The 27,922-nt window shown below is 42.0% G+C and overlaps 1 protein-coding gene across 6 annotated transcripts in view; it reads left to right on the top strand.

Moving 5' to 3' along the window:
• Positions 1–27,310, top strand: part of kalrna (kalirin RhoGEF kinase a) — a 160,026-nt gene extending 132,716 nt beyond the window's left edge. For 2 of the 6 annotated variants that reach the window (XM_074657762.1, XM_074657764.1), the window contains 25 exons: positions 1,723–1,866; positions 3,735–3,853; positions 3,974–4,040; positions 4,964–5,067; positions 5,164–5,233; positions 5,330–5,416; positions 5,562–5,654; positions 5,742–5,792; positions 5,914–5,991; positions 6,148–6,333; positions 6,546–6,717; positions 7,974–8,191; positions 9,574–9,857; positions 13,664–13,829; positions 16,715–16,777; positions 17,023–17,050; positions 17,689–17,851; positions 17,975–18,096; positions 18,232–18,363; positions 18,503–18,664; positions 19,027–19,105; positions 19,208–19,259; positions 19,458–19,606; positions 20,005–20,143; positions 20,355–27,310. In XM_074657762.1, coding sequence (XP_074513863.1) covers positions 1,723–1,866; positions 3,735–3,853; positions 3,974–4,040; positions 4,964–5,067; positions 5,164–5,233; positions 5,330–5,416; positions 5,562–5,654; positions 5,742–5,792; positions 5,914–5,991; positions 6,148–6,333; positions 6,546–6,717; positions 7,974–8,191; positions 9,574–9,857; positions 13,664–13,829; positions 16,715–16,777; positions 17,023–17,050; positions 17,689–17,851; positions 17,975–18,096; positions 18,232–18,363; positions 18,503–18,664; positions 19,027–19,105; positions 19,208–19,259; positions 19,458–19,606; positions 20,005–20,143; positions 20,355–20,912 — 3,486 coding nt within the window. In that variant the 3' untranslated portion in view covers positions 20,913–27,310. Of the gene's footprint in view, positions 1–1,722; positions 1,867–3,244; positions 3,341–3,734; positions 3,854–3,973; positions 4,041–4,963; positions 5,068–5,163; positions 5,234–5,329; positions 5,417–5,561; positions 5,655–5,741; positions 5,793–5,913; positions 5,992–6,147; positions 6,334–6,545; positions 6,718–7,973; positions 8,192–9,385; positions 9,551–9,573; positions 11,073–13,663; positions 13,830–16,714; positions 16,778–17,022; positions 17,051–17,688; positions 17,852–17,974; positions 18,097–18,231; positions 18,364–18,502; positions 18,665–19,026; positions 19,106–19,207; positions 19,260–19,457; positions 19,607–20,004; positions 20,144–20,354 lie in introns of those variants that run through there. The other 4 variants (XM_074657765.1, XM_074657766.1, XM_074657761.1 and 1 more) reach the window with 3 other exon arrangements.
• The last annotated feature ends 612 nt before the right edge of the window (positions 27,311–27,922 follow it).

Genomic DNA, 27,922 nt, shown 5'->3' with positions numbered 1-27,922 from the left:
AAAACACGTGTTCAACAGATCAGTTGGATCTCAAAGCTGTTTTTTGTGTTTGTGCTGCAGGGGAGTGAGACAGCATTAGTTCCAACGATAAAACACAGGAGATAACTCTTCTTCACACTCCAATATCCCTCGGCAATTTAGAAACTGGAAACACAGCTTGAAGTTTTGCCACTTAAAGGGATAGTTCAGATGTTTTTATCCATAGTCGGTGTATTACCTACAGTAGATGACGGTCGGCACGCCTCCAGTTTGGAGAAACAGACCGGAGTACCAGCATGGGAGCAAAGCGATGTACTGCTGTAGACTGGGGCAGCAGCAAAACAGATTTTAGACACCTAAAAGAAAGACTCACATCGGTTTAAGTGTACGCTATATTTAAAATATTTTCACCGCTTTACCTTGCCGTCAGAAAGCCTTTTCCAACGGGGAACTAAAGCCATTATATTCATCTATGATCTCTTCAAAGCCACCAGACTCCATTGACAAAAACAGTATTTTTACCTTGCAGAGCATGGGAGCTGCTGTTCTACCGCTGCCTCGATCGGTTAGTTTGTTGTGTTATTGTGCGACTTTGTTGTTTTAAAGGGCTAGTTTGGATTCACCAAAGTCACACAATGACATCTGCTGTAGGTAATACCAATGGCGTAGCCTCGGGTGTGCCTGTGACACCCAAAGATGCAGCTGTGACACCCAAAAATCAAATGCAGTATGAAATAAAATTTTCAGTTATAGCCTTACTAAAACAAGTTACTTTTACTAAACAAAACAACCCGCCACTATCCATCAGCCGTTCTATATTTCTACTAGTGGAAGCAACCCTACACACATCTAGCAGGAAAAAAACAAGTCGTTGCGTGCGGCCGTACCGGGAGACTGACTATGGATAAAGATCTTCATACAACCCCACTTTAAAAAATCCAATCTATCCCTTCAAGCCGGTGTTAATTGAACAAGCACGGATCTAACTCAAGCCTGCCAAAAGTTCGCTCACAAGCTCAAAGAGTTTTATTCTAGAAATGATCAACTAACTCATGGAGCCTGACCAGAACCATGAGGAGTTATTTATCTCATTCAGCACCATTTCCTCAATCTACTTAAAAATCTTCATGCTCTATTACTCATTTCAGACGTATTTAGTGGACATTTTAAGTTTCCAAGAGCAGCTGCCATGTTTGTTTTTTTGTTTTTATTTAAAATTGGAAGCAAAGATTGACAACCAAGTGAGTTTGTCCAATCAGGTGCATGAAGGGTTCATCATGAGAACTTGTCTTTTTTTCCCTGTAAAACTTTTTTCTTATTTTTTCACATCTCTCATCAGTGTAGCTGAAAACACTGCCCTTTTGAAATAAATACTGATTTTTAAAAAAGAAAAGAAGAAAGTAAACTGATAATATTCTAACCTACATCTGCCTGAAGGACCTCGTACAGATCCAGAGTCTGTGTCTGTAGTCACAATCTGGAAATGATGCCACATTACGACATGGAGGAAAATGACTCCTTTGTCCCAAAGAGGAGGTGAAAGGAGGATACAAACTAGTGACGCCGTTAAAATCAGTGACATGGTGTCCACAGTGGACTCAAGAGAGACCTTTCAATCACATATCCTGCGTATGATGTGTGATCAATAAAGTGATGTTTGAAATAGACGGTTTAATAATAAGGTGGTAAAAAGTGATTTTTCATTTTTAACTGACTGTATATTCTGTCTCTGCGTCCCTCCAGCGATTCCACAGTAAGGAAGGGAACCTCCTCTCTAAGACGCCCTCTGGGATGCAGAGCGGCGGTGAGGAGGAGCAGGACGAGGAGGCCCACACCCCTCTGCCTCCGCCCATGGAGATCATCAAGGACTCAGCTCAGGACGACAAGGTGAGAGCTTTCACTGCAGGTTTCTTCTAATCTTGGTCATTTAGGCTACATCCACACTAATATGTTTTCTCCGTCCAGACAAGCCATTTCAGAATTAATCTCATCCAAATTACCACGCCTGAAAACACATCTCACATGACCATTACACTTGGCATGTGCGTGCCGGTGTAAACGGGAAGCAGCGCTGAACATTGGAATTGATGCAAAGCGCTCTAATAATAGCTCTCCTCCTGCGCATGTAGGCAGTAGTATCATTATAAAATGCAGAATTTAACTGCACAACAGAGATAACAAGTTCAGCAACGCTTGTAACTCGATATCCATGTTGAAATTAACTGCTGGTGGTCGAGGCTGATGTCGTTTCATTTCTTCCGGAAAAAGTGTCACATGAGAGAGACGTGACGAATCAGGGAAGGACACTTCATGACTGATTAGACCATGGATGTATTAAGAGAACTGGATACAGCGTTTCATTCCTATGAAAGTTGCTCAGTGGTGCATGAATCCGAAATGGCTCGACTTCCGTCTGGAAAAGTACCCGGATCTTGGGCACATGGAACATGCGCAGTAGCGTCCGCTCGGTCACATGACTCAGTCACGGGGTCCCAACGTCACGCCGTCGCCACGGTTTGCGCTCCAGCCTCGGTCTGAGTTTCATTCACATGAACAGAGGAAGGGAAATAACTCTGGATTCCGCTATTAGTTTGTTTTACAACTTTAAAAACTAAATTTTTTTAAATCAGGGCTATTGGAGTGTTCGTACTGGGAAGTTGACTCACCTCAAAAAAAATTATCCGCTGAGTTACAGACGTCTCTTTCCCAATGTAAGTCTATGGGAAAAAGTTTTTTTGGGCCCAATGCATCACGTGACGGACATGGAAGTTGCAGTATCGCCGTTTGGCCACTATGAAAGTTGGGATCGACGACCGGCGCTCTTCCTGGGGGCTTGGATTAAACTCAATCAAGAAGCAAACGTGGGCGTCTACGTAAATTTATTAGGGATGATGTAGCCTTATAAACTCAAATAGATCTTCAGTGGAAGTTAGATTAACATGTAGACTTATAATGCCCAGAAGATGTCTGCTTTAAATATATTTAGTTAGAATTTATCTCTCCACTAACATCTGTCAAACCTCCAGCATCTTTTGCATTTACATGCTTCCTAATGATAAACTTCAGTAATTTGATATTTACTTTTCATTTGGTATAAATCCTGCAGTGTGTCCACCTGCTGCTGTCCTCTGCTAACTAACTAACAGCTTTCACTGCCATTTTTTTTCCTTTTTTATTTTCTTGCTATAACTCTTCTTCCTGCCTTCTCTCCTTCACTTCCAATCTTTCTAACATGCTTTTGATCCTCCTCCTCTTCCTCTCTCAGTCTTCATCCTTGCTAACGTCTATGCAGTCGTCCTCTGAGGTGCCCAGCGCTGCAGAGCTGGTTAGCGCCATAGAAAAACTGGTTAAAACCAAGATGGTGAGTGTGCGTGATTGTGTGCACGTATGGGTTGTGCACATGTACAGTAAAACAATGAGGCTAACTGTTTGGACGTCCAACTCTTTGCATGATTTGTAATTAGGAAAAGCAGAGGTGGGAGTTTTCTTTTCACCATTAACACAGGTTGTTCCTCATAAAGACTCCTGCTGCCCTCTGCTGCCAGGAAATAATATCATTATTCTGATGTTGGGTTTTGCTTATTGAGCGTCTTAGTCTAAATAGAGGGTGCTGAATGTTGTTCATATTTTAAAGCCCTCTGAGACAAATCTATGATTCTGGTCTATATGAATTAAATAGACTTGATAGAGGAGAATTTCTGTGCTTTTGGAGATTGGATCCCCCTCTAATCACTCACCTCATGTCATCTCTTCAGACTCTGGAACCAGGAGCGTACCCGGGCTTCTCTCCTCTCTCTCCACCAGAGCAAACTCCTCCCGTCCAGCCACGAAACCCTGAACTGGAGCAGAGAGCCAAAGCTATGAGAGGACGGATGTGAGTACTGTAGTGTGTCATCACTGCTCCTGCTAATGCTCAAGGTCACATTACGTCCGGTAGTCCTGGTTGACAGTGATGACGTTTCCTCAGCTGATGTTAACTGTTTGTTCTGCTCAGGTTCGTCCTGAACGAGCTGATTCAGACGGAGAAGGACTACGTGAAAGACCTGGGCATCGTGGTGGAGGTGAGACACTCGCTGCTGAGGGATTACACACATTTGGGATTATATCTGACAGATTATTATCCTTTTGTAGTCTTTCTTTATGGTCATTTTTGTATGCCTCTGCGCCGGCGATAGCCACAGTTAGAGGCAGTTATGAGTTGTCTATCTGTTCAAGTCTCGGGAACACAAGATCTCAAGAACGCCTGGAGGGAATTTCTTCAAATTTGGCACAGACGTCCTCTTGGACTCAAGGATGAACTCATTAGATTACGTTGGTCAAAGGTCACCGTGACCTCACGCCCGTCCCATTCTTGTGAACGCAATATCTCAGGAACTCCTTGAGGGAATTTCTTCAAATTTGGCAAATATTGGTGGTCAAATGTCACTGTGACCTCACAAAACATGTTCCAGGCCTCAACCATAGACTGTATATAAGAAGTGGACGCAGTCACCGCGATGTCACCCATTGGTTTTATGGACTGCCGTTTTGAAGCCTCAAAATTGGCATTTTGGCCGTCTTTGTTTTTTGCAACCAGAAGACATTTTAGGCGACCGAGAACATTATAATTAACTTTCATGAAGTGAAAACACACTGTGAAAGGGTTAAAGTTCTATATGACGAAAACATGAACAACTCCAAGACCGGACAACGCCGTGGTAGCGACCTGTCAATCACAAGGTAGCCCCGCCCTAAAGCATCCCCTGCTTTATGGTCTATTTGACTCTAAATGGGACCATAATTTACTAAATGCCTCTTCTACTGTAGTTGTTAAGTTTATGATGATATTAATGTAACTTTGACACGAAAAAGGCTGACAAAACCCCTCCACACAACAATCTCAGCTAGATGTATACTGTTCTCCGGCGTTCTGGTGTTAATTTCTCATCACTAACTGAATGAGAGGAGCATCCTCAACCTGCTGACCTCCTGTAACCTTCTGCAGGGCTTCATGAAGAAGATCGAGGAGAAAGGCGTCCCCGACGACATGAAAGGAAAAGACAAAATCGTCTTCGGGAACATCCACCAGATCTACGACTGGCACAGAGAGTGAGTTCAGCGTTGGTGGTCCGAAGGCTGGAAGTGGACCCAGAGAGGTCTCTGTTGTTCTGTTGACTAATAACGTCCCTCTTCTGTCTCCGACAGCTTCTTCGTAGGAGAGCTGGAGAAATGTCTGGAAGACAACGACCACCTTGCTGAGCTCTTCATCAAACACGTGAGTAAAACACTGTGTGATAATAATGGTGATGATGACTTTTGTCCTATTATATAATGTATTTGACCTGGAAAAAAATGTGTCTTTGTGTTACAGGAGAGAAGACTCCACATGTATGTGGTTTATTGTCAGAATAAGCCGAAGTCAGAGTTCATCGTAGCAGAATATGACACATATTTTGATGTAAGTGATGTTTTGACTCTTTATGTTATAGTGTTAGTAGTTGTTTTCTGTTTTTTAATTCTGCTAAACAACAAAAACCTGAAGTTGAATTGTGACAAATTGATGAAAAAGAAGCATGCTGATGCTGTTGGTGTTTGTCTTCCAGTTAATCCAGCAGGACACTCAGTCCAGGTTGACCCTCAGTGACTTCCTCATCAAACCAATCCAGAGAATCACCAAATACCAGCTGCTGCTGAAGGTAACAGACACACTAATCCTCTATCTATCAGGCGTAATGTCATTATGTGTTTCTTTTATTTTCAATATTTCAATTGTTTCTCCTCAGGACTTCCTGAAGTACAGCTCCAAGGCAGGCATCGACTGCGAACAAATTGAGGTAAAAAACACAATTTAAAGTGCTGAAATATCACAGTTTCCATGACACATGCAATATCCACTCTGCATTTACAGTCCTGAAGTGAACACCTAACCAATTATTTGAATCTCTCTTCTTACAGAAAGCGGTAGATTTGATGTCTCAGGTCCCCAAACTGTGTAATGACATGATGAATTTGGGTCGGCTGCAGGGATACGAGGTACGTTCACTTCCTGTTCTGCTCATTAATAACAGGTTTGCACACAGCACACAATCAGTTCACCCTCCACCTGTTCATTCCTGGTAATAATAAAGACAAACTGACCAATGAGCATTGAATGAATTGCGTCTGTTGACCGATCCGTGTTCTCTGCAGGGTAAACTGACCTGTCAGGGCAAACTGCTGCAGCAGGAAACCTTCTTTGTAACAGAGCAGGACACCGGCGTCCTGTCGCGCTCCAAAGAACGGCGAGTTTTCCTCTTTGAGCAGATCCTCATCTCCAGTGAGCTGCTCAGGAAAGGATCGTCCACGCCCGGGTACCAGTTCAAGAAAAGCATCAAGGTATGCAGATAATGGGGGATAACATTAACAATGCAATCCCTTTTTTCCAGAGAAAATCAAGTCATTTTGTCCATTTGATCCCAGAAAAATCTGAAAGATCTATGACATAACCTGGGACACTGCGTCCAAAATACTACAGGGCAATGCCACGTACACTCCAACATATAAATTACAGCAGTCACCACCTTCCCTCTCCTCCCCTCCTCCACCAGATATCCTACCTGGGTCTGGAGGAAAGCGCGGACAACGATCCCTGTAAGTTTGTCTTGTATTGTCGCGGCTCGTCGGAGCGTTTCACCCTGCAGGCTGCCAACGTCGACATCAAGCAGATCTGGGTCCGACACATCCAAGGCGTCCTGGATGCTCAGAGCAACTTCCTGTCTGGTGAGAAAACACATTCACACGCACATTAAATATTCTCATCTGAAGCATGACGTAATTTCTCACCCCCAACTAGAGACAACGGACGCGCCAATGGTCAAACTAGAGTGTAAAATAACGATGTTCCCCTCAGATCAGTCAAACACTGTCACTGTCTCTGCAAGTCTTGGCTTAGTGTTCTGGTATTTTAAAACCACGTCTGAAGAAACTGTTAAGTACGGAAGCCCTGAGAGGCAAGTTTAATTTTTTTTTTGCAGGCAAAGTTTATCTGCTACGTACGTGATATTACTCCTACGTAGGAGGAGGTTTTGGCTAACATTGCCCTCAAAAAAATAAAGATTTAACCTTGCCTCTCAGGGCTTCTTAAAGTTAAAGCACCCATATCGTGCTGATTTTCAGGTTCATACTTGTATTTTGGGTTTCTACTAGAACATGTTTACATGCTGTAATGTTAAAAAAACTACTTTATTTACCTCATACAGTCTGCCTGAATATACCTGTATTCACCCTCTGTCTGAAACGCTCCGTTTTAGTGCATTGCAACGGAATTGCATTGCTAGGCAACAGTTTGGGTCCATGTTTACTTCCTGTCAGCTGATGTCATTCACATACACTGCAACAGGAAATAAACTGGGACACATTTAGAATGTGTATGTTTAAAACCGTGTAATGGTCTAAATATTGTATATTTGTGACATCACAAATGGACAGAAATCCTAACGGCTTGTTTCAAACGCACAATTTCTGCATATGGGCTGTGTATTTCTCCATATATTGAGCGTTTTGATAGTTTAACAGTATTTATAAAGCACTTAAACCTGCTTTATAATATAAAAGACATGAAATCTCACCTTTTTTTTTACACTATGGTAATTTTTTTCATTTCGTTGTGACTTAGATCATTAGCTGAGTTTGTAAGTTGTGTTTTTATGATTGCACTTGAATGCTTTTAGAAAATGAAGTTTTAAGTCTCTGCAAGTATATTTTCATGGAGTGCTGGAAAGAATTAAACAACGGCTTCCCATAAGTACGTTTAAATCAACAATAACACTGCATTCTTTGAGAACAGGTCAGCAGTAATGTAAAGTGTGTGTAATGGGCTAAAACGTGCAAAAACTTGCACCTTAATAACACATAGGATCCAAAACTCTCATTCACGTCCAGAGGAGGGAAAACAACAAAACATCTGGAGAGTCAGCAGACCTGAAATGACGCCACTAGAGAGGAATATAAAATGTTCCATCTGTGTGTGACTGTAGCTCTCCAGTCTCCCATCGAGTACCAGAAGGAGAAGGGTGGAGCCGGCAGCAGCTCCTCGCTGACCAGAACCCGCTCGTCGTCGGGGAACCGGCCCGCCGCGACGTCTCACAGCCGCCCGTCCTCGGCGGTCGGCCTCAGCGACAAGGAGACGGAGCGAGGGAGGACCCAGATGAAGGTGTCCACATCCAACGGCGGCTCGACGTGTTTCGACTCCAGGGTGAGTTCCTGCTAACAGCCTGCACACACGTGATGGGAGGGGAACTGGCTTGTTGGCTGGGATGTTTCATAATTTCTCAGCAGTTTTGCATACACACACAGCTCCTCTTCATTTTGCGGTTGTATAGTCTAGACATGGCCATTAAGCGTAGACTGCAGCCGCCAGCTGGTGAACTAGGACACGGAGCACACTTTTCACCCTTCATGCTGTCTGTTCAGCTTCCTGTTCCCTGAAAGCCAAGGTTAAAATCTGGGCTATTGCAGGTGTAGCAGCACACTGTGTGGGTTTATATATATATATATATATATATATATACACGTACTGTACCAAGCTGTTATCCTCCTGGCCTACTTTGACTGAAAACATGTTGCTGTCTGCGGGAGGCTGGACAGCTCCGCTCACTCTGTGATTCGCAGCCTGCCAAGCTCTTGACCCTCGTCAAGGGAGAAATGTTCCTTAGAGCAACACTTTTACAGTTTTCTATAAGTTAAAATCAACTAAAATAGAACAAAGACTACATTCTTAAAGGTCCCATATCGTGCTCATTTTCAGGTTTATGCCTGTATTTTGGGTTTCTACTAGAACATGTTTACATACTTTAATTTTAAAAAAACACATTATTTTTCTCATACTGTCTGTCTGAATATACCTGTATTTATGCTCTGTCTGAAACGCTCCGTTTTAGTGCATTTCAACGGAATTGCGTTGCTAGGCAACAGCTTGGGTCCATGTTAACATCCTGTCAGCTGATGTCATTCACATACACTGCAACATGAAATAAACCGCGACACATTTAGAATGTTTACGTTTAAAACTGTGAAATGGTCTAAATATTGTAGATTAGTGACATCACAAATGGACAGAAATCCTAACGGCTTGTTTCAAACGCACAATTTCTGAATACGGGCTGTGTGTATTTCTCTGTATATTGAGCGCTTCGATACCTTCACAGTATTTATAAAGCACTTAAACCTGCTTTATAATATAAAAGACATGAAAATCTCACTTTTTACAATATGGGACCTTTAAAGGATATATCCTGTAGTAAAATAACCTTTAAAAGCTGCGCCCGTAACTCTGCAGATAGTTTGGGTTTGACATATGTGCTTCTATGCTGATGCTCTGATTGTCATTGTTCTCCCTCCTCCTCCTCCTCCTCTTCCTCGGCCCTGACCTCCCTCTGCTCCTCCTCAGGTTTGGATCAGCTGTAATGGCGTCACAGCCAGCAGGACTGTCATCCAACCCACATAGACTCACCTTAACCTTTGTCCTCAAATTGTCCTCATTCCTCTCTTCGTCCGTCATTTCTTTTCTTTGGTCTCCTTTTTGTGTCCCCCCCCCTCTCTTCTCTTCTCTTCGCCATCCTCTCCTCTGCTCCTCAGGACATCGAAGGCGGCTGTAACGGCGTCTCCTCCACCATGTTGGTCTCTCAGGACTACTCGGCGCTCAAAGAGAACGAGATCTGCGTCAGCCAGGGCGAGACGGTCCAGATCCTGGCCACCAATCAGCAGAACATGTACCTTGTTTACCGGCCGGCCAACAGCCAGTCGCCGGCGGCGGAGGGCTGGGTGCCGGGAAACATCTTGGGCCCGCTCACAAAGCCCTTAAAAGACTCTTCTTCTACGTCCTCCTTCCCGGCGGCCGTGGCCGATGCCAACAACATCAAGTAAGTCCCCCCCCAACCCCACCCAGCACTTCTTTACCTGCAGACAGACGCACTTCTGGTTGGGCTTCGAACCAAGCACTCGGATTGGATGAGAGATTTGAGGTGACAAACTCTTGTCTTTTTTGTTTTTTTTTGCTCCCATCCCCAGTTCCTCCCTCCCTCCTATACTTTACCCCTCCTCCTCCTCCTCTTCCTCCTTCTCCTCCTCCCTTTAAGAACGAACTCTTGGACCTCACAGGAGACTTTTTGTTTTTGTATTTTAACTCCTGACTTTGTCTTGTTGTTGCTCTTCGGAGGTAAAATGTACAGAACTGGTCTTTTACTGTCCGTCAAGCTGCTGCAGTGACAGTTTCATTTCTGAGCCATTGACAGCTCTGTGGCAACTACATGAAAACGGATTTCAGGCAACCGAACTAAAACACACACACACACTGATAATGTTCCATGTAAACGAGTACTGAGGATTTATCCCACAGAAATAGACTGGATAGAAAATCTTGTAACTTGTAGATGACTCTGGAAACCAGAGAGAGAGAAAACTATTGACACTCATGTGGAGCTAAAACCGGACTCTTATTTCAGTTCCTAACACCCTGCCTTTTCTTATGTTTTTGGTATATTTTTTTTCTTTTTACTGTTTTTTGAAAAGAAAAAAAGCTCCCCTGGGGCATTCAGGTGGACTCAGCCCCGTTCTCCGCAGTGGAGAAGATTTATTTTGTTGTCTGTGGCAATCTATACACAAGTTTGTGTTTATTCCTCTTGTTGTTGTTGTTGTTTTTCTGCCTTGTTAATTATTATTTTATTTCACGGACAAAGTTGGATTTTGTTTCCTCCTCCATGTTGATTTTGTTCATTATGTCGGCAGTTCACTGTACAAAGTTAATTTTGTTTTTTTTCGACTGAGGCTCTCTAGAACATTCCTGTTTAAAAAAAAAAAAGAAGAAAAATCCCTTTTGCACTATTTAAGATGAGAAAAAATATGAATGAAGTCAGGCTGTGCAATATGTTGCGTTTAATGGCAACGGTCAGCATTGTACTGTTGGTAGTCTAACAACTAATGATTTTAAATGTATTTTAAATATGTAAAATAAACCTTTTGGACTTGAGCATGAGTTAGCAAAGCGACGTGAAGGTGAAGTTGTTTTGTTCTGCGTTAGGCTGAAGATGATTGTAGTTTTTAATATTTGTAAATAAACTACAACAGCAAACGTTAAACTGAGCGGTCTGCCTGCTTCTGTGTGCACTGATGGAGAGACACATTTAGGAGTGAAGTGACTAAAGGGGTTGGCTTAGGACAGGGGTCAGCAACCTGCAGCTCTTCAGCTCCTCTCCAGTGGCTCCCTGTGGATTTATAAAAATGGAAATGAATAACTGCTTTTTGTTCACATTTTCATTTTTATTTATCATTATTGTAGGTCTATGGTACGACGGTACGACGGAGTGTTAGGGCCACATTGAGGGAATAAATAAATCTGATATTTCAAGAATAAAGTCATAATATTACGAGAATAAAGTCATAATATTGTAACGTGTTATTTTCTTTTTTTTTATTCTTATAATATTACAACTTTTTTTCTTGTTAAGTTATGACTTTATTCTCGTAATCTTACGACTTTTCTCATAATATTATGACTTTATTCTGGAAATCTCAGATATTTTTTCCCTCAATGTGTCCCTAATACTCTGTAGTACATTTTCACTTTGGCCCTCACTGCGTTAGACTTATATACTATATACTTAGACTATAAGCTGTGTTACCTTCATCACAATGCTCAAAGGTTTTGTGGCTCCAGACAGATTTTTTATTTATTTTTTGGCCAAAAATGTCTCCTTTGATAGTAAAGGTTGCTGACCCCTGGCTTAGGGGGAACAATTATTAAGATTATATATTTAAGGTTATTTTTTCTCTATAGGGGATCTTTTTCAGGAAATTAGACTGAAAGTGAAAAGATAAAACAGAGTTTTATATATTAAGAATGTATGACTATAAAGTGTTACAGCACTGAAGGTTTCTTTCACTAGAGCAACAGGTATACAAATACTGTCTGCACCTTTTCCCTGTATGTTTAATTTCAGCTTTTTGTATTTGTTGTTATTGTAGTGACATTTCTTTTGACCTTTTTCGTTTCAGTTTTTACTAACCACAACGGTTTGACACTCCACAGAAGTTACAAACTTGAAATATAAATTCATTTAAAAAAAAAAAAAAAAGGTGAGAACAGGTCTGTTTTGGTTTAATGTCAATTTTGCAAAAGAAAGGAACATTTTTCATGTTTTTTAAACGTGAGTATTAAACACTAATAACTGCTATATGTTTATGAATTGAGAGGAATTATGTGAGCAGTGACTCTGGAAAAAAAACTGCTACCAAGTTTATCTGACCTGACAAGAGTGGCAAAGAAATGGTTAATATGACATGACACTTAGAAAAAGTATTATTGAGACAATGAAATGCATTTTGAACGAACTATGGAGGATTCTTCCATAAATGATCTGCTCCTCGTTCAAGAGTTAATGAACATAAATGAACGTGAATTAATCGTGAGTCTACAGGAGACACGAGCGTGTTGAACTGCAGGTGATATCCTGCAGGTCTTCATAACAGTTAACAGTGTTTGTCTGTGGTTGTGTTAGAGGAAGGTACAGTATGTTACTGTTTCTCTCTGTCGCTCTCTCCTCCAGCCTAACTTTATCTCTGTCTCAATAAAGTCAGACCAGTGTCTTTCTGTCCCTCTGTCCGTCCTCTCCTGTCTCTTAATGGACCAGAAGAGTCTGGCTGCAGCTTTAGGGCAACTGCGACCCCGTCAGGACCCTCTGCTACAACACACAAACATTTAGATTGAGGAAGCTATGGAGGCCACAGGGTGACGAACACAATATACAATGAACCATTCATTAATATTTTTTCAAAAAAGTTATTTTTTTAGTTTTATCTCTATTGTATTGTATTGTAAACGCTTCTCATTTACAGTATCTCATAGTTATGTGAATAATCGAAAGTCAGTAGGTATGTCACAATACCAGAAATGTAGTAGTTGAAACCAATACCCGTGAAATTCCATCATTACCGATACCCAATTCGATACCACAGTAAAAAGCAAAAATAAAACGATAAATCTCGTGTACCTCAACATGTACTCCTTTATTACAGTATGCATACTGTCTTTTGCAAATTTATTATCAATCCCTGGTAATCCGCCTCAAGTTTCTCGCCAAAAACAACATTTTACATGATTAACTTTGAACACATCATGATAATGTTATAATCTACCTTTTCCCCAATGCTTATTTTTACTTAGTAGAGCTTGAACACATCATAATGTAACTAAAAGCAACCTATGTTAGCTGTTAGCTCCGTTAGACAAGCAGAACTGTGCTGCCCACCGGCTGCTAACAGCTAATGTTACTACTCATTCTGCCGATTTGAACACGGACTTGTTTTTCACAATGTAGCATAATCAGGGACATTTTCTATCATCCATGGGACGATGCAACGCTGTTAGTCTTGGGCCCTGTTCCCCCAGTACCAGCAGTTCCTGTCGACTTAGTACCGAAGTATTGGTTCTCGTGACATCCCTAATTATCTGAGAGTAATTTTCTTATACAGCAATCATGAGGAAGTTTAACACTTAGGTGGCAGAAATGGGCTTCCATATTTCTGTTAGGCAACCACATGGCGGCTCCAGAGGGTTTCTGAGGAGGTCTTGACCTGACAGCCATGTTGCCTCTGCAGCCAGACTAAGCTGGACTCCGCTGAGCTTCTCTCTGATTGGCTGCTTGACGTTTCTCGTTCCTGTACCGTACAGGAAGTCTCTGTCGTGGAACACACTGCGCGCCAGGAAGCGCGCTGAAGCCGCCAAGGACATCTGCGCGGTGGGGGTCAGAGGTCAGGAGAACGGCCTCCTCCGTAAGCCCAAAGAAACCACGCCCCCTCCGCCGCTCGCCTCCCCCGCCACCAGGGCGAAGGGCAAAGTGAGTAAAGCAGGCCGACGGCGCACGCTGCTGATGTCATATGTGTGTGCCCAAACCCCCTCACCAGCCCCACTTGGTTTTTATTTTTCTTCTTAACCCGTGTGTGTGTGTGTGCGCGCGCACGTGTGTGTGTGCAAACCCACAGTCGTTGCTGTTTCTATTTGTTTCTAGCGATGGTTCTCAACCTGCAGCAGACATCAATTCACACTTTTATTGACCCTGATGGGTTCAGTAGGATACATTTATTTATTTATTTATTTATGGATGGGCAAAAGCGCTGCGATTGGCCAACTAAACCACGACTTAAGTATTAGGCATAACTTAAATGAATTAGCCACCGTTGTATACAAAATTACCAATATTTATTTATATTTATTTCTTCTGCTATGTGTACTATAACTTAAGTGCCTGGCCGGACCAAAAAGTGGCATAACAAAATTAATTTGTACAGTAAGTCGTCGCAAAATAGTTGGTCCTGGAAGTTTGGTGACTTATGCTGCATTCACATGGAATCAGGCAGACGGTATACGGAAAACCGGACACAACTTTAGTGGACGAATTCGGTGAGGCCGGCAGAGAATACCGGCAACGGTAGACGGCATTGCTGTCGAAAGTAAAAATATTTTAACTTTTTGCCGCCCACAGCGACGGAATTCACAAGCGGTTACGACGTAGCTCCCTCACACCACAGGAGGTTGTTTAAGTTTGCAATAGAATTAGAATAGCTACATGCATTACTAGAATAATTACGTAAAAAATAGTAGACACAATAATTTTATTTAATGTTTTATTCCATCACCATAGCAGCACATATCGTCATGTATGTTTCGTTTCGCCGTCCAGACATTCTGTCGGACTGTTTGTTTGTACTTCCCGTGCCGTCCAGAAGGTGATGTCCGTCTAACTGATTACATGTGAATGCAGCATTAGTGAAGACTGCTGCTGTGGGCGGCAAAATAACTGATAACATGCTACCTCACTGTAAATATGCACAATAACCTGCCAAAGCTAGCCAGTACAAGCTTTATGATCAGCACAATCAAGATGGGGTGGAATTGGTCTACAGAGTTAAGTTTTGCTTTAAAGTTCACAGAGAAACTATACGAAAGCTCTGTGTGAATTTACAAACCTGTGAGCAAATCCACCAATCACAACGATGCCAAGATGCCATGTTATAAATGCTGGTGTGAACAGGCCCTAAGATTTAAGATGTAAGTAAAAAATGGCATTTTAAAATGTAGACAGGTTGACGGTTGAGAACCATTAAAGAAGAACACTGCAAGTTTTATTTTAATTTTTTTGTTTTACCCCAAACCCTCAAATGCATTGAAAAATAAAGTCTTGATTTCTTTTTGTGTGTTTTTGCGTTGTGATTTATTTCTCCCTTCTTGTGCATGTAGAGGTAGAATTCACCTTTTTTTTATTGATTATTGATTTAAGTTTGAATCTTGTTTTTACTCTGCTGTGCTAACCAGTGTTTTCTGTAGTGGACTAACATCATGGAGCGCCCCAAAAAAAGTGTTTTGTGTGTGTATATGGCATCATGATCGTCATGATGCTTAGTCACATGATGTCAGTAAAAAATACTGCACGAAAAGCAGACCCCAACTTTATATTCATCTGCATTTTTAGACATGAAGGATCTCTCTTTTCCACAGACGTGGGTGATTTACAGTACGAGGTTTAATTCTAAAGTTCAATACGTGCAATGATTCATGCATCTAAATGCACAACCTTTGTTTAACTGTATCACTTCCTTTTTATTTCCCTGTCTTATGAATGTACACATGCATTACTTCTGCTTCTTGCAACTATCCACCCTAAAAGGGTTTCTACATAAATGGCAGTAAATGGTGTTTAGTAAGGTATGCTGAGGTCTAAACTATGAGCAACTGTGAATGTTAAAGACTGGGACAAGCTCCGATAATGGAAACCAGTCAGATTTACAGCACTATTATCCTTTCAAGCTTGGAGGGATCTCTGGGTTTAATATCTGTTCCTTTTGTTTACAACAAAATAAATGTACTAAATGAGAGCATGGATCCTGCCTGCTGCTGAGTGCAACAGAAACATTTAGATAAAGATACTAGACTGTAAGAAAAATGTATGTAGTGTCTGTGACATCAACGTTTAGAAGTCAATAATTTGGGTTTATCTCTTGTTGAATTATTTGTAATTTAATGAATAAAAAAAGGCACCCCAGCTGACAGCTGACTGTGGGGCGAGACACCTTTCGGCCTTAATATCTTTGTTATGGAACATTATTTTGATTATTATTTTCAAATTTAAAATTGCTTATATACCAAATCTCCTTTTGAAAAGCTTCAATGACTTTGTTTTTCTACATATGAGTTGGTAATTTCCTTGGAGCCAGCATCTAGTAGTGAAGTGCTCCTTGATAAAGTGTAGGGAACGCCATTCTTCCTAAAATGGAAAGGAAAATAGAGAGGATGAGGAAGCAGTGACGTATAAAGCTAAGTACCAGAACAGCTCTCAGGTGAGTATCAGAGAACAGAGAAGTTCCTTCCAGGTTATCTAAAATGTTTCTCCTGATTTCCTCTCTTTAGCCACGGAGTGATGAACTAACATACACCTAATATTCTCTTCATCCTCCTCACTTCCCTTTTTTATCTTATTCCCTCTTCCTCTAATATTTCTTCCTCATGAATTTTCTTCTTCTTTGCTTTTTTTCCTCCCTTCTCTCCTTCCCTTTCCTCTTGTTCTTCCTCTGCTCGTTTCTCCTCGTCTGCTTCCTTCCCTTTGAGTTTCATCCTCCTTATTCCCTCTCCCGTTATTTCCTTGTTCTTTGCTTCCTTTGTTCACAATTTATCTCCCATCTTCTACTTTCCTCCTCTTCCTCCTCCTCCTCCTTCATTCTCCACCAGGACGTTCACACGTCAGATGAGTCCGACTGTGATGATGACCTTGACCCAAAAACAGGCATGGAGGTACGCACACACATTTGTTTTTGTCGAAACGACTTGCACGGCGTTACAAAACCAGATTATTTTGTCTTCAGAAACATCTAAGAAAGTGGGAACTGGTAGAGGATAAAAGTGTTTTAGACAGAAAACATGAACCATAGTATTGTAATGTTTTCAAATATTATAGAAAATAGTGCAGTTACTGTTTTTATGTGTATTATGTGTTAAACTTAGCCTCACATAAACTTTAACTTTGATCTGTTTTTCAGCTTCTCAACCCAAACTTCATCCAGGAAGGTAAGAGACGCATATGAAGGTCATCTTAAAACCCTTTTTTTCCACTTGTTCTTAAGAAATAAACACAGAAGAGAAAACAATCTGGATCAGAATTTTTTTTTTTCCCACTTGCCTCTCTGGGCTTCCAGGCTGACCACCAAACTTAAATTGGGCTGGCAGCATATCTGCTTGATGAATTATACCAGACACCAGAATCAGCCTGATTACACTGGTCTGATTCCCAAAGCTGGGCCGCTAACTGGGCTCAAGTCCACATCCCCAATAACTAGCCAAATCTGGCAGCCATATAAGCCAAAAGCAAGATAACATTCAATCCATCTACTGCCAGAACACAGCTCAGTGTGCCGACCCCGTGCAAGAATTAGGCCTGACTTGAATGGTTATCCGATGTGTCTAAATACCACCACAAAGTGAAGGTTGGGGGGAGGTTGTGTACAAATTAAATCACTGCTGTCTACTGCTGTGACATGATAGGAAAGAATAAAATCACAAACCAGAGGGCCACACTGTGTTTGCCAACCCCCTCCACAGCCACATTTTATATGGTATATTCAATATATTACGGTACATAAAGTACATTTCTTTAAAACTATAACTATTAATCTGAGTATATTTTGTGATGCGTTTCCTGCGTGCAGTGGCTCCAGAGTTCCTCGTCCCTCTGTCAGACGTGGTGTGTGCGTTCGGGGAGACCGTGGTCCTCTGCTGTAAAGTCTGTGGACGACCCAAACCCTCCGTCACCCTGAAGGGCCCCGACCAGAACCCGGTGACCAGCAACAACCGCTTCACCATAGACATCAGGTAACGGCAGGTGCAACTGAAGTTTCCTTAGTCGCTCTAATTCCTGCACTGTCTGACATTCCTACTTTCTTCCCATCATCTTCTTCCTCTTCCTCCTACTATTTCTTGTGTCCTCCTCTCCAGGGATACAGGTGACATCTTGTTGAAGATCTGTAATCTGATGCCTCAGGACACCGGCATCTACACCTGCGTTGCCGTTAACGACCACGGCTCTGCCTCCTCCTCCGCATCCATTAAAGTGCAAGGTAACACAGCCTGGATTAAAAGGAGCATTTCACCATTATAAAACAGTAACCCCGGTCAGCACTAGACTGTTAACAAGGTGTAATGGTAGAGCTGGATTTGGTGGTTTGCTGACTGTGTGTATGTATCTCCTGCAGGTATCCCAGCAGCCCCGGGGAGACCAGTGGCCCAGGAGGCCAGCAGCACGTCGGTGATGATCCATTGGCCGCCTCCGGCTTCATCCGCTCACTGTGCTGTCAGCAGCTATACTGTGGAGTACAGACAGGAAGGTGCGTGTGCGTGTGCGTGTGCGTGTGCGTGTGCGTGTGCGTGTGCGTGTGTGTGTGTGTTGGGAGGTAACCGTGTGGATTTTTTGCTTTTTGAAATATGCAGAGAGGTTAAACCCTCCCTCCTCTCTCTCCTCCTCAGACTCGTTGCTATGGCAACAGGTGGCCAGCAGCAGAGAGGAGTGCGTTCAGATCGACACACTGATCCCCGGAGGTCACTATCAGTTCAGAGTGAGAGCCTCCAACCGCTGGGGGCTCGGCCCGCCGTCCGAACCCTCCAACATGGTCACACTGCCCAGCGGCAGTAAGTCTGCACACACACACACACACACACACACAACACACCCACACAGTTTCATAATGTAGGCACAAAAACATCTTCAAAGGAATAGTTCAACATTTTTGGAAATCATGCTAATATTTCTGCTTTCTTTCTGGGAGTGAATGATGGATATTAATCTCATATTTGTGCATTGAGTGCTGCAGGGATGATGGTGTTTTTTTTTTTAGGCCAACCAGGAAGTTAGCATCGCCTTGGTTCCCTCAACAAAAAGCCAATGGGATTTTTTTCATTGGGTTTTGCATTATTGTACAAGAGAGAAGCACATGTAGTGTTGAAAATGAAAAGTGTTTAATCCTTTAATCTCCTGCTCTCTCTCTGTCCAGACTCTGGCTATGATGGAACAGGAATCCAGTGGAAAGAAAACTTTGAGTCGACCTTCTCTGAGATCTGTGAGATTGGAAGGTAAACCATCGCAAAACCCTGACTTTCAAAATAATATCTTTCTGTAGATAGTTGTGTTTTTCTTTTTACTTCAGCCTCTTTTATCTTTTGTTGTTTCACCAGAGGACGATTTTCAGTGGTGAGAAAATGTCTCAACAAGACTACAAAGAAAGAGGTAGGACATCCTGGACAGACTGAGTCGTATTGTCTAAGCTGATGCTTAAGACTGTGTTTGTGTTTCACGTCGAAGCGAAGAATTGATTTAGCAGCATATCTGTATTTTTTCACGTTGAAGTTGCATATTTCAGTTTGCAGTGAGTTTTGTTGTCTCGTCTTTCAGTGTGATGTCACATGTCATTTTTATTCTGTTCAGGTTGCGGTGAAGTTTGTGAGTAAGAAGATGCAGAAGAAGGAGCAGGTGGCTCATGAGGCCGACGTCCTCCGACATGTGCAGCATCACCAGCTGGTGGCGCTGTTGGACACATACGAGTCTCCCGCCTCGCTGATGCTGATCCTGGAGCAGTAAGTCTTCAGCGTTCATCTCTCGTCTCTTCTCCAAAACACTCGAGTTGGAGCTCGGCACGGTTCAAATCTTAGACATTAGACATTATATTTAGCACGGCTGCATAACTTTTTGAAGTGTGCCAGCAAGTTGAAATCATAAAAACTGGATCACATGCCAGTCAGACTCATGAAATCATATCATATCAAGCCTGGAGTTCCTAGAGTTTAAAATGTAAATACATCAGCTCTGGAGAACGTTTCTGTTTTTGTCTTAGTGAACTAGCCAGGAGGCTATAACAGCTGCCTTTTACCGCTTCTATTACAGACAGCTGATCAGATCTTATAATACAGATGGCCGGCTAGGAAGATGACATGATCTAAGTTTTATGTAAATGTTACTTTAATGTGTGTGTCAGGCTGGAGGACGGTCGTTTGCTCGATTACCTCGTCGCCCACGATGAGCTGATGGAGGAGAAGGTGGCGTTCTTCATCAGAGAGACACTCGAGGCCCTGCAGCACCTTCATACCTGCAGAGTGGCACACCTGGATCTGAAGGTGAGAAACATACAGTATATGTGTGTGCCAAAAGTCTGACTTGACTTACCAATGGACCAGTGGGCAACCTCCAAGTCTGACAAGTGAAGACTTAAACTTAAAGGCGACTCCTCTGGTTGCAAAAGGAAGTCTTTTTTAAAGAGTCATATGTATTATTAATATAAAATCATCAGCTTCCATCTGATTCTGAATCTGTTCCTCTCTCCTGCAGCCTGAGAACATCATGGTGGACCTCCACTCTCCCACCCCGGGCATTAAGCTCATCGACCTCGGCGACGCCGTCCAGCTGTCCGCCCAACGCCGGTACGTCCACCTCCTGCTCGGAAACCCAGAGTTCGCTGCACCCGAGCTCATCCGTGGGACGCCGGTCTCTGTCGCGACCGACGTGTGGAGCGTCGGCGTCCTGGCCTACGTGATGCTCAGCGGCGTCTCCCCGTTTCTCGACGAATCGCCGGAGGAAACCTGCGTCAACATCTGCCGCCTGGACTTCTGCTTCCCGGACGACTACTTCCGCGACGTGAGCCAGGCGGCGAGGGATTTTGTGTCGTCGGCGCTGCAGCAGGATCCCAGGAAGAGGCCGAGCGCTACTTCCTGTCTGCAGCACCCGTGGGTGGTCCGCGGGGGCGCACACGGCGGGGAGTACTCCAAGACGCCCCTGGACACGACGCGGTTGGCCACATTCATTGACAGAAGGAGACAGCTGCATGACGTCCGGCCCGTCACTAATATCAAAGGGCTGGTGAGCAGCAGCATGGGCAACACACTGTGACGGAGAGCAGCTCCGAGTGTTCCAACACTCGATAACTATCCACCTGTGACCACCAGGGCACCCACGATAACATTACAATATACTTTAAGCATTTAATTATCTTTAGTATTTATTAATGTGTGAGTGGGAAAGGTGCCTGAATCCTTCCTGTGGTGCGAGATTTACTTCTTGCTTTAGGACCACTCTGTCGCCACTAGACCAAACTTATAAGCAGAAGAAATAATTGAAATGTATGGCTGTACGATACTTAATTACCGACTAACACTTCATTCAACCATTGCATATGAAGCGGGTCCCATAAACTGCCTAGAAACACCCCATAATAACCCAAAGAAATTACCTCAAAAGTTGAGAAAAAGAGCATTTAGAAAACCCACTGTGAGCAGGAATAACGGCATATTACTTTATATTTCTAGTGTTTATTTTTCCAGGGACAGATGATGATGATGATATGGGAGGCAAGAGCTAATCTTATCTCGTCTCTTTCAGTTGGATCTGCAGAAGTCTGTTGGTGCTGTTGCTCAGGGTCCTGCAGGGATCGGCCTCACTAGCCAACCGGCCGGCAGAATAATAATCACTGAGAAGCATCTCACCACCCGTGCTAAGCTAACATGCTTTGGCTATTATAACTGAACATATTAAAAAAGCTTTACTGAGTTTCTGACGGTGATATTTTGCCTGACCTGTGATATCAGTAGCTAAAATGGCGATGCACTGTGACAAAACTGCTGACGATGTATTTGTAGTCATCTAGTCTGATTTGAATTAGAAACTCTCATGAAGGATTTAACGAGTCTAAACAGTTTCAAAGAGAATCTGTCGGATCATAACGAGTAGATGTATCAGAGGAGGTAGAAAATGTCGGTTTAGTTGCTGTTCCTATCCGGGGTCAGTGTCTTGCTCAATATCCCAGGATTGCTAGAATCAGGGGACTGATCCTGCACATTCAGCCCGTTCGCAGAAAAAGGCGTATGAATGCCACGATAATGTGCAAGGCGTTTAGCGTGCAATAAGTACGTCTTTCTTGATTTCTGCGTGTCATCTGTACGGCATGCATCCTGTACTGAGTGCAATGCAAACGTACCCGTGTATAGATTCTACGTTAAGAGTTAGTGACGTAATATGAAAAGCTGTACGTCCGTACTGATGTTCCATTGTTTCCCTACGTGTTTCACTTAATTTACTTACTTATTTATTTTTTATTTTTTTTTTTTTATTTTTTTTTTAAGTTATTTTTTTGGGGGCATTTTCCATTTTTATTGAGGACAGTGGATAGAGTCTTGAAAGGGGGGAGAGAGAGAGTGGATGCGGAAAGGGCCACAGGCCGGATTCGAACCCGGGCCGCCGCGGTCAGGACCAAGCCTTAATACATGGACGCCCGCTCTACCAACTGAGCTAACCCAGGCGCCCTTACTTACTTATTTTAAGCCCAACCATAACTTACCCTAACTAAGTGTTTTTCTTGCCTGAACCTAAGTTAGTGGTTTTCTTGCCTAAACCGTGGCGTACAAATGACACGCTAAAAGGCGTACTCGCGACGCGCGTAATGCCATGGTATTTATACACCTTCCCGTTAGACCGGGTTGGTATATTGCTTGAAGCCTGTCTCACACAGTATAGCTTCACTAACAAAGTAGACTGTTAATTAGGGACAGTCTTTTTGAGGAACAATGTGCAGCAGAGCCATCAAGATGTTGTAGAAAACTTGGGTGTAACAAGCGGGCAGTTCACAGTTCACTAGCATGGATGTTCTTGAATGTGTGGTGATTTGTTGAGGAGGGAAAGGTCCACTAACTGTCCCCACTAACTGAACACATTATAAATTCTTCTTGCTTGTCCAAATCACTGGTGGGAAAGCCTCTCCACACAGGAAGTATATTAAAAAAGTGTCTCCTAAATGACAGAAAGCAAAAAGAAAATGGACCTTTTCAAAGGGATATTTAACTCTTCTTGTCACCACGGAGGATTTCTGGATAACCTGTACATTAACAACTGTAGCTGCGATTTAAAACCGCCAACATGGAACGCTTCTTGGATTGGATGCAACAGCGCTGAACCCTCGCTATGATATACCTTTAATTTATTGAATGTTTATTTATTTCAGGACTGAGGTTTGGAGTGATAAATCATGTTTGCAATGGCGACCTGGAGCAGTCTGGTCTGCGCTGAGTGGAGTTGAGGAGCTGCTGGACTGAGCAGCGACAGAGTTTACGTTGTGAATAGTGTTGTGGAGAACTGCTGGAGTTTACACTGACTGATCTATACTGGACTGAACTGTCATGAACTACAATGAACTGGGTTAAAATGTGTGGTTGTAGCTGGTAACAACAAAAAGAAAATCACTGAATAGCCTCGCAGAGCAAAAGGAGGACTACTGGACCTGACAGGAACACAGAGAAGACACCGTGGAGACTGAAACCCTTTCTAGAGGACAATTTGTTCGTATCACTGTTTACAAATACTCTGTCCAAAAAAATGCTTAAGTAGTTTACAAAATAAGTAGAATAATCAGGGAAAACCTGCATGTAAGTTCACCAGGGATGGTTTAGAAATCAGGTTAGAAGTCTGTCTGTTTCTTGAACAAAAAAAAACATTTGGTGTTAAAGTGGGAAACGAACTCCACCCTGAAACTTCTCTGTTTGTACATTCGTCTACCAGCCGCTGTGGTAAGTAACCGACCATACTGTTTGGCTCCCGTTCATTTGTCTTGTAAAATAGTTCATGTGGCTGCTGAATCGGTTGGATTTAGACAGACGAGTCCATTTTGCTGTCTTGTTTCTACTGATGAATGTAAAAAAAAAGAAGAAGTGTAGAATGTGTTCTGCCATCACAAGTGCTGTCCTCTGCTTTCACCAAACGCTTTGCGCTTTCACAATGCTCCCTTCTGACCATTTTGCATCCCCACCCCCTCCTCCCCCTCTGCAAGCATTAAGTGTACTACAATAGTAAGCATTTATTTTCATGCAGCCGGGGATGCAGAATGGTGCAAATGTAAGCACGCCACTGTTCTGTAGAACAACTTTCACCTTTGGTGTCGAGTACATCCGTGCAAATCTAGGGCTGGGTATCGGTACCGAAATAATCCAGTACTAAGCCAGCCTGTTCGCAGGAAAAAGCGTTTGAATGCCATGATGATGCGCGAGGCATTTAGCGTGCAATAAGAACGCCTTTCTTGTGTTTGACTCATCATTTGTACACCGAGTAGTCTGTACTGACTGCAATGTAAGCGCTCTGAGTAAATATGCTACGATCAGAGCTAGTGATGGAAAATAAAAAGTGAGGATAGAACCCATACAGTCTGTACAGGTGTGGTGAAGTTGAGCCCGGTGTATTTTACGAAAGTTGGCGGTTCAGCGTGACGAGATGCCACCAAAACGTTGCAAATGAAGTAGTTTAGCGGTATCACTTTAAAGCTGCCTTCACATGATATGAAATTTGCTCTTCGCTCACCGCGAGGTCTAGGGCGCAGAGCCTCGCAGAGTCAAAGCGCAGCGCAGATTAAATATGCCATCAAAATGTGTGCAAGGAACGACATTCACTGTTTCTAGGCAACAACAACTGTTGCAGCTGTTAATCTCTGTGGTTGCGCTTTGAAAGGTCAGCGGCAACTAAGGTCAAAGTTGAAATAATTTGGACTTTGAGCACAGCGCTCTGTGGTTATTTCAAGCGTTGCACCAGGCCAATGGTAGCGCTTCTGCCTCGTCGAGCGGCACCGCTCTCGCCATTAGGAAAACAATGGGATGGCTAGTGCAGAGCGATTTTACCGCTGATCATCTGTGGGTGGCTTAAGGGTACTGGTATTGGTACTGGAATCGTAATTGTTTTTAAACGATACCCAGCCCTATATGCAAATCTGCAAGTGTAGTAGTTTGTGTTTATCAGTGCAGCTGTAATGAGATCTATTCAGGTACCAGTGAAACAGCAGAGTTTCATCTCAGTTGCATCTTCTCAGCAGGGACTTTGGATCAAGAGTCTCAGCTTCAGCCTCTATCCTGCAGGGTTATCTCATCATCAAGCATGTCTGCTGTAAACAACACAGCATTACTTTTAACATGTTTTATTTATCTCCTCCTAATAAACAGCTTTGTGTTAAATGGTTCAAATTAAATATGAAAAATACTTCCAGTCAATCGCTAACTGCATCAACTAACAAGCTGATGTTGCTAAATGCTGTTGATAACATTAGTGCTGAAATAATCCGTCCACTCATTAAAAAAGCATAATCAATATTAGTTGGCACTCAGCAGAATAACAGTTGTTGTATTTCATCTTTTTACAGAGACTCAAAATATTCAATGTTAGATAAATAAGTCAAACAAATGATATAAATAAATACAGACAAATTCTGTAATTGAACCATTAAATTGTGAAATAATCCATTCAGTTTTTGAAACTATTATAACTGTGACTTGATTGACAGATAAAAATCTGTGCGATTAAAAAGTGGTGTTATGAAATAAAACTCTTGGAATCAAATAAAAATGTGATAATAAGCTCTGTTATTGTGAAAAGAAGCAGGATTATTTCACAACTTTGTGGTTGTTACATTTTGTATTACTCATACAATACATATTCTATAATGTCATATTTATTTATTCAATATTGGACACTTTGGGCCTCCATACATTGCAACATCAGCGCCCTATCAGCTGGGAAATTCAGAGTTGTTTCTCTTGAATGGAATACTCTCACTGCCTTACGTGCATTTATTGTACGATAAAACAACAGTTCTTTAAACTAGCTAACAATTGATTGAATCCTAAAATGCCTGAAGTAAACAAATGTATATTGTTTATAAAAGATAAAGCTCGAATATGAGGCTGAAAAGCAAGATTCAGTTGCAGTTGGATGCCCCTCAACGGGCTGCAGGTCCGTCCCTGCTGGTTTCTTTATCTTTTAAAGAGCCCTTCATTTACTCTTTGTTTACATTTCAACTGGAAAAGTGAAATCTGTTCTCTGTATTCTAGTCTTTTATAGCTCTCAGGGTCTTCATGAAGTACAAACAGCCTTCAAAACTCCTAATAAGCAACTCTACTGCTGAGGTCTGTTTTTCTGTCTTGTTATAACTGTTAATAGTTTCCTGTAGAGACGTTCATCTGCAGCACCACTTTTTTTAATTCCCAGTCTGCCCATCTGGATTTAAACTGGCAATAGAAACACTGTATAAAAAGATGATAAATGCAGTAATAGTGTACAGAATGTAAAGTTGTGTCTAAAGCCAGTACAGCTTCACCCTCCGGTTTGCTTCAGTTGTTCTCTTAACTGTGGTTTAACTCTCTGAAGAACAGAGCTGATCTGTTGGTTGTCTGAACATGAAATCATTTTAAGGTTAGGGAATACTTAGAAGTTAACAAATCTTTATTTCTGAGTCTATAGTGAGCTTCTAGATGCATTTTAAGGCTAAATTTAGAACTAACTGACACCTGTTTTTCCATTTGTTTTGATTAGGTGAATTATATTGAAATACACATATATGCAAATTAACCCAAAACGCATCAAAAAACTAAATCTGATCACAACAAAACAGTTTAGCAGCTTGGTTACTCGGTTACAAGTTTAAAGTCCTGCACTCAAAACAAGTAAAAGTACAAAAGTATTAGCATCAAAATTTACTTTAAGTACCGAGAGTAAAAGTATTTATCATGCAGAATGGCCCATATTCTGAAATCATATTATTTGATTATGATAATTGATGCATTGTTGTGCACATCACTTTTATGCTACAGCTGATAAAGATGGAGCTCATTTTAATTACTTTATATACTTCTGGGTACCCCCGTGGATCAATAAAGTCTTATCTGAATCTGCAAAGTAATTGGAAACTAAAGTTTTATCACGTAAATGCAGTGGAGTAAAAAGTCCAATATCAGCCTCTGAGATGTAGTGGAGTAGACGTACGGACACTGCTGTATTGTTAAACCCTCTAATCAGACGTTTTCAGATCTTCTTCTCCACAGAGTTAAACTTCAGTGTCAATTCAGTCCCATAATGCATCTGCTTGGTGAGCCGCGTAGCACCATGGTGGCTCCTCTCTGCCCCCCTGTTGCCTGTGCTGTATCCTGATAGTGTTCATGCTGAGCTTCGTTATGCTGATGGCTTCATGTTGCTGTGTGAAGCAGCTCTCTTCTGTATAGGCTGCCTCTTCTTACTCCATCCAACCTGCTGGTTTGTTACTCTTTACTAATAAACAACCTGCTTGTTTGTAGCTTTTCCTCTCCCTGTCTCTTTGTGGAGGGTTTTCTCTGTTCCCACTGGGTGGTGCCATAACATTTTAGAAATGTCACAAGATTCAACATTAGCACTGGGTGAAAACACTTCTTTACTTTTTGTAATTATTAATTGAGTTATTGATTGATTGATTGATTATCTTCAGGATAAACCATGTGAATCATACTGTACACCAGTCAGGATCCTGAAGTTTATCTTTATATAACTTTTAGCCATTTGACTGAGTTCAGCAAGATTATGGAAAAGCTAAATACATTCACATGTTCTGAGCATTTTAATGCTGCAACTAAGCCTCTAGCTGTTTAAAGTGAAGAGTTTAGTAGATTATAACAAACCCTTTAAAAGAAGTCAAAAGTGTGTGTGCATTATTTCAGGTGCCCGGCAAGCTATAAAGGTGAGGCCACACTGAGAGGTATGCGTTCAACGGCATTTAAAAACTTTAACTAATGATCAGAATAATTATATTTAATACCATTTTTTTTGCAACAATTTAGGATCAGACTGATTTTGTTCGTTTTGATCAGACAGGACTACAGAACTGTTAATTCTACAGCTGCAGGAAGTTAATATGAATTATAGAAATACAGTTTTACATATTTATATATTTGAGCTTTATTTTTTCCAATCTTATAGTTTACAACAGTTCTCTCACCTCATGAAATGTAAAAAGAAATGTGTAAAGAAAATGTATAATGAAAAGAAATAAATAAGTTTGGGGAAATAAGGGGTGAAATATTAAAGGAAAATCATGCATAAATCAATCAATAAATAAATAATTAATT

The sequence above is a fragment of the Sebastes fasciatus genome, chromosome 14 (assembly GCF_043250625.1).
Source record: "Sebastes fasciatus isolate fSebFas1 chromosome 14, fSebFas1.pri, whole genome shotgun sequence".
Lineage (NCBI taxonomy): Eukaryota > Metazoa > Chordata > Actinopteri > Perciformes > Sebastidae > Sebastes > Sebastes fasciatus.
The sequence above is the reverse complement of the archived record's forward strand: the minus strand, read 5'-3'. Positions and strand labels throughout refer to the sequence as shown.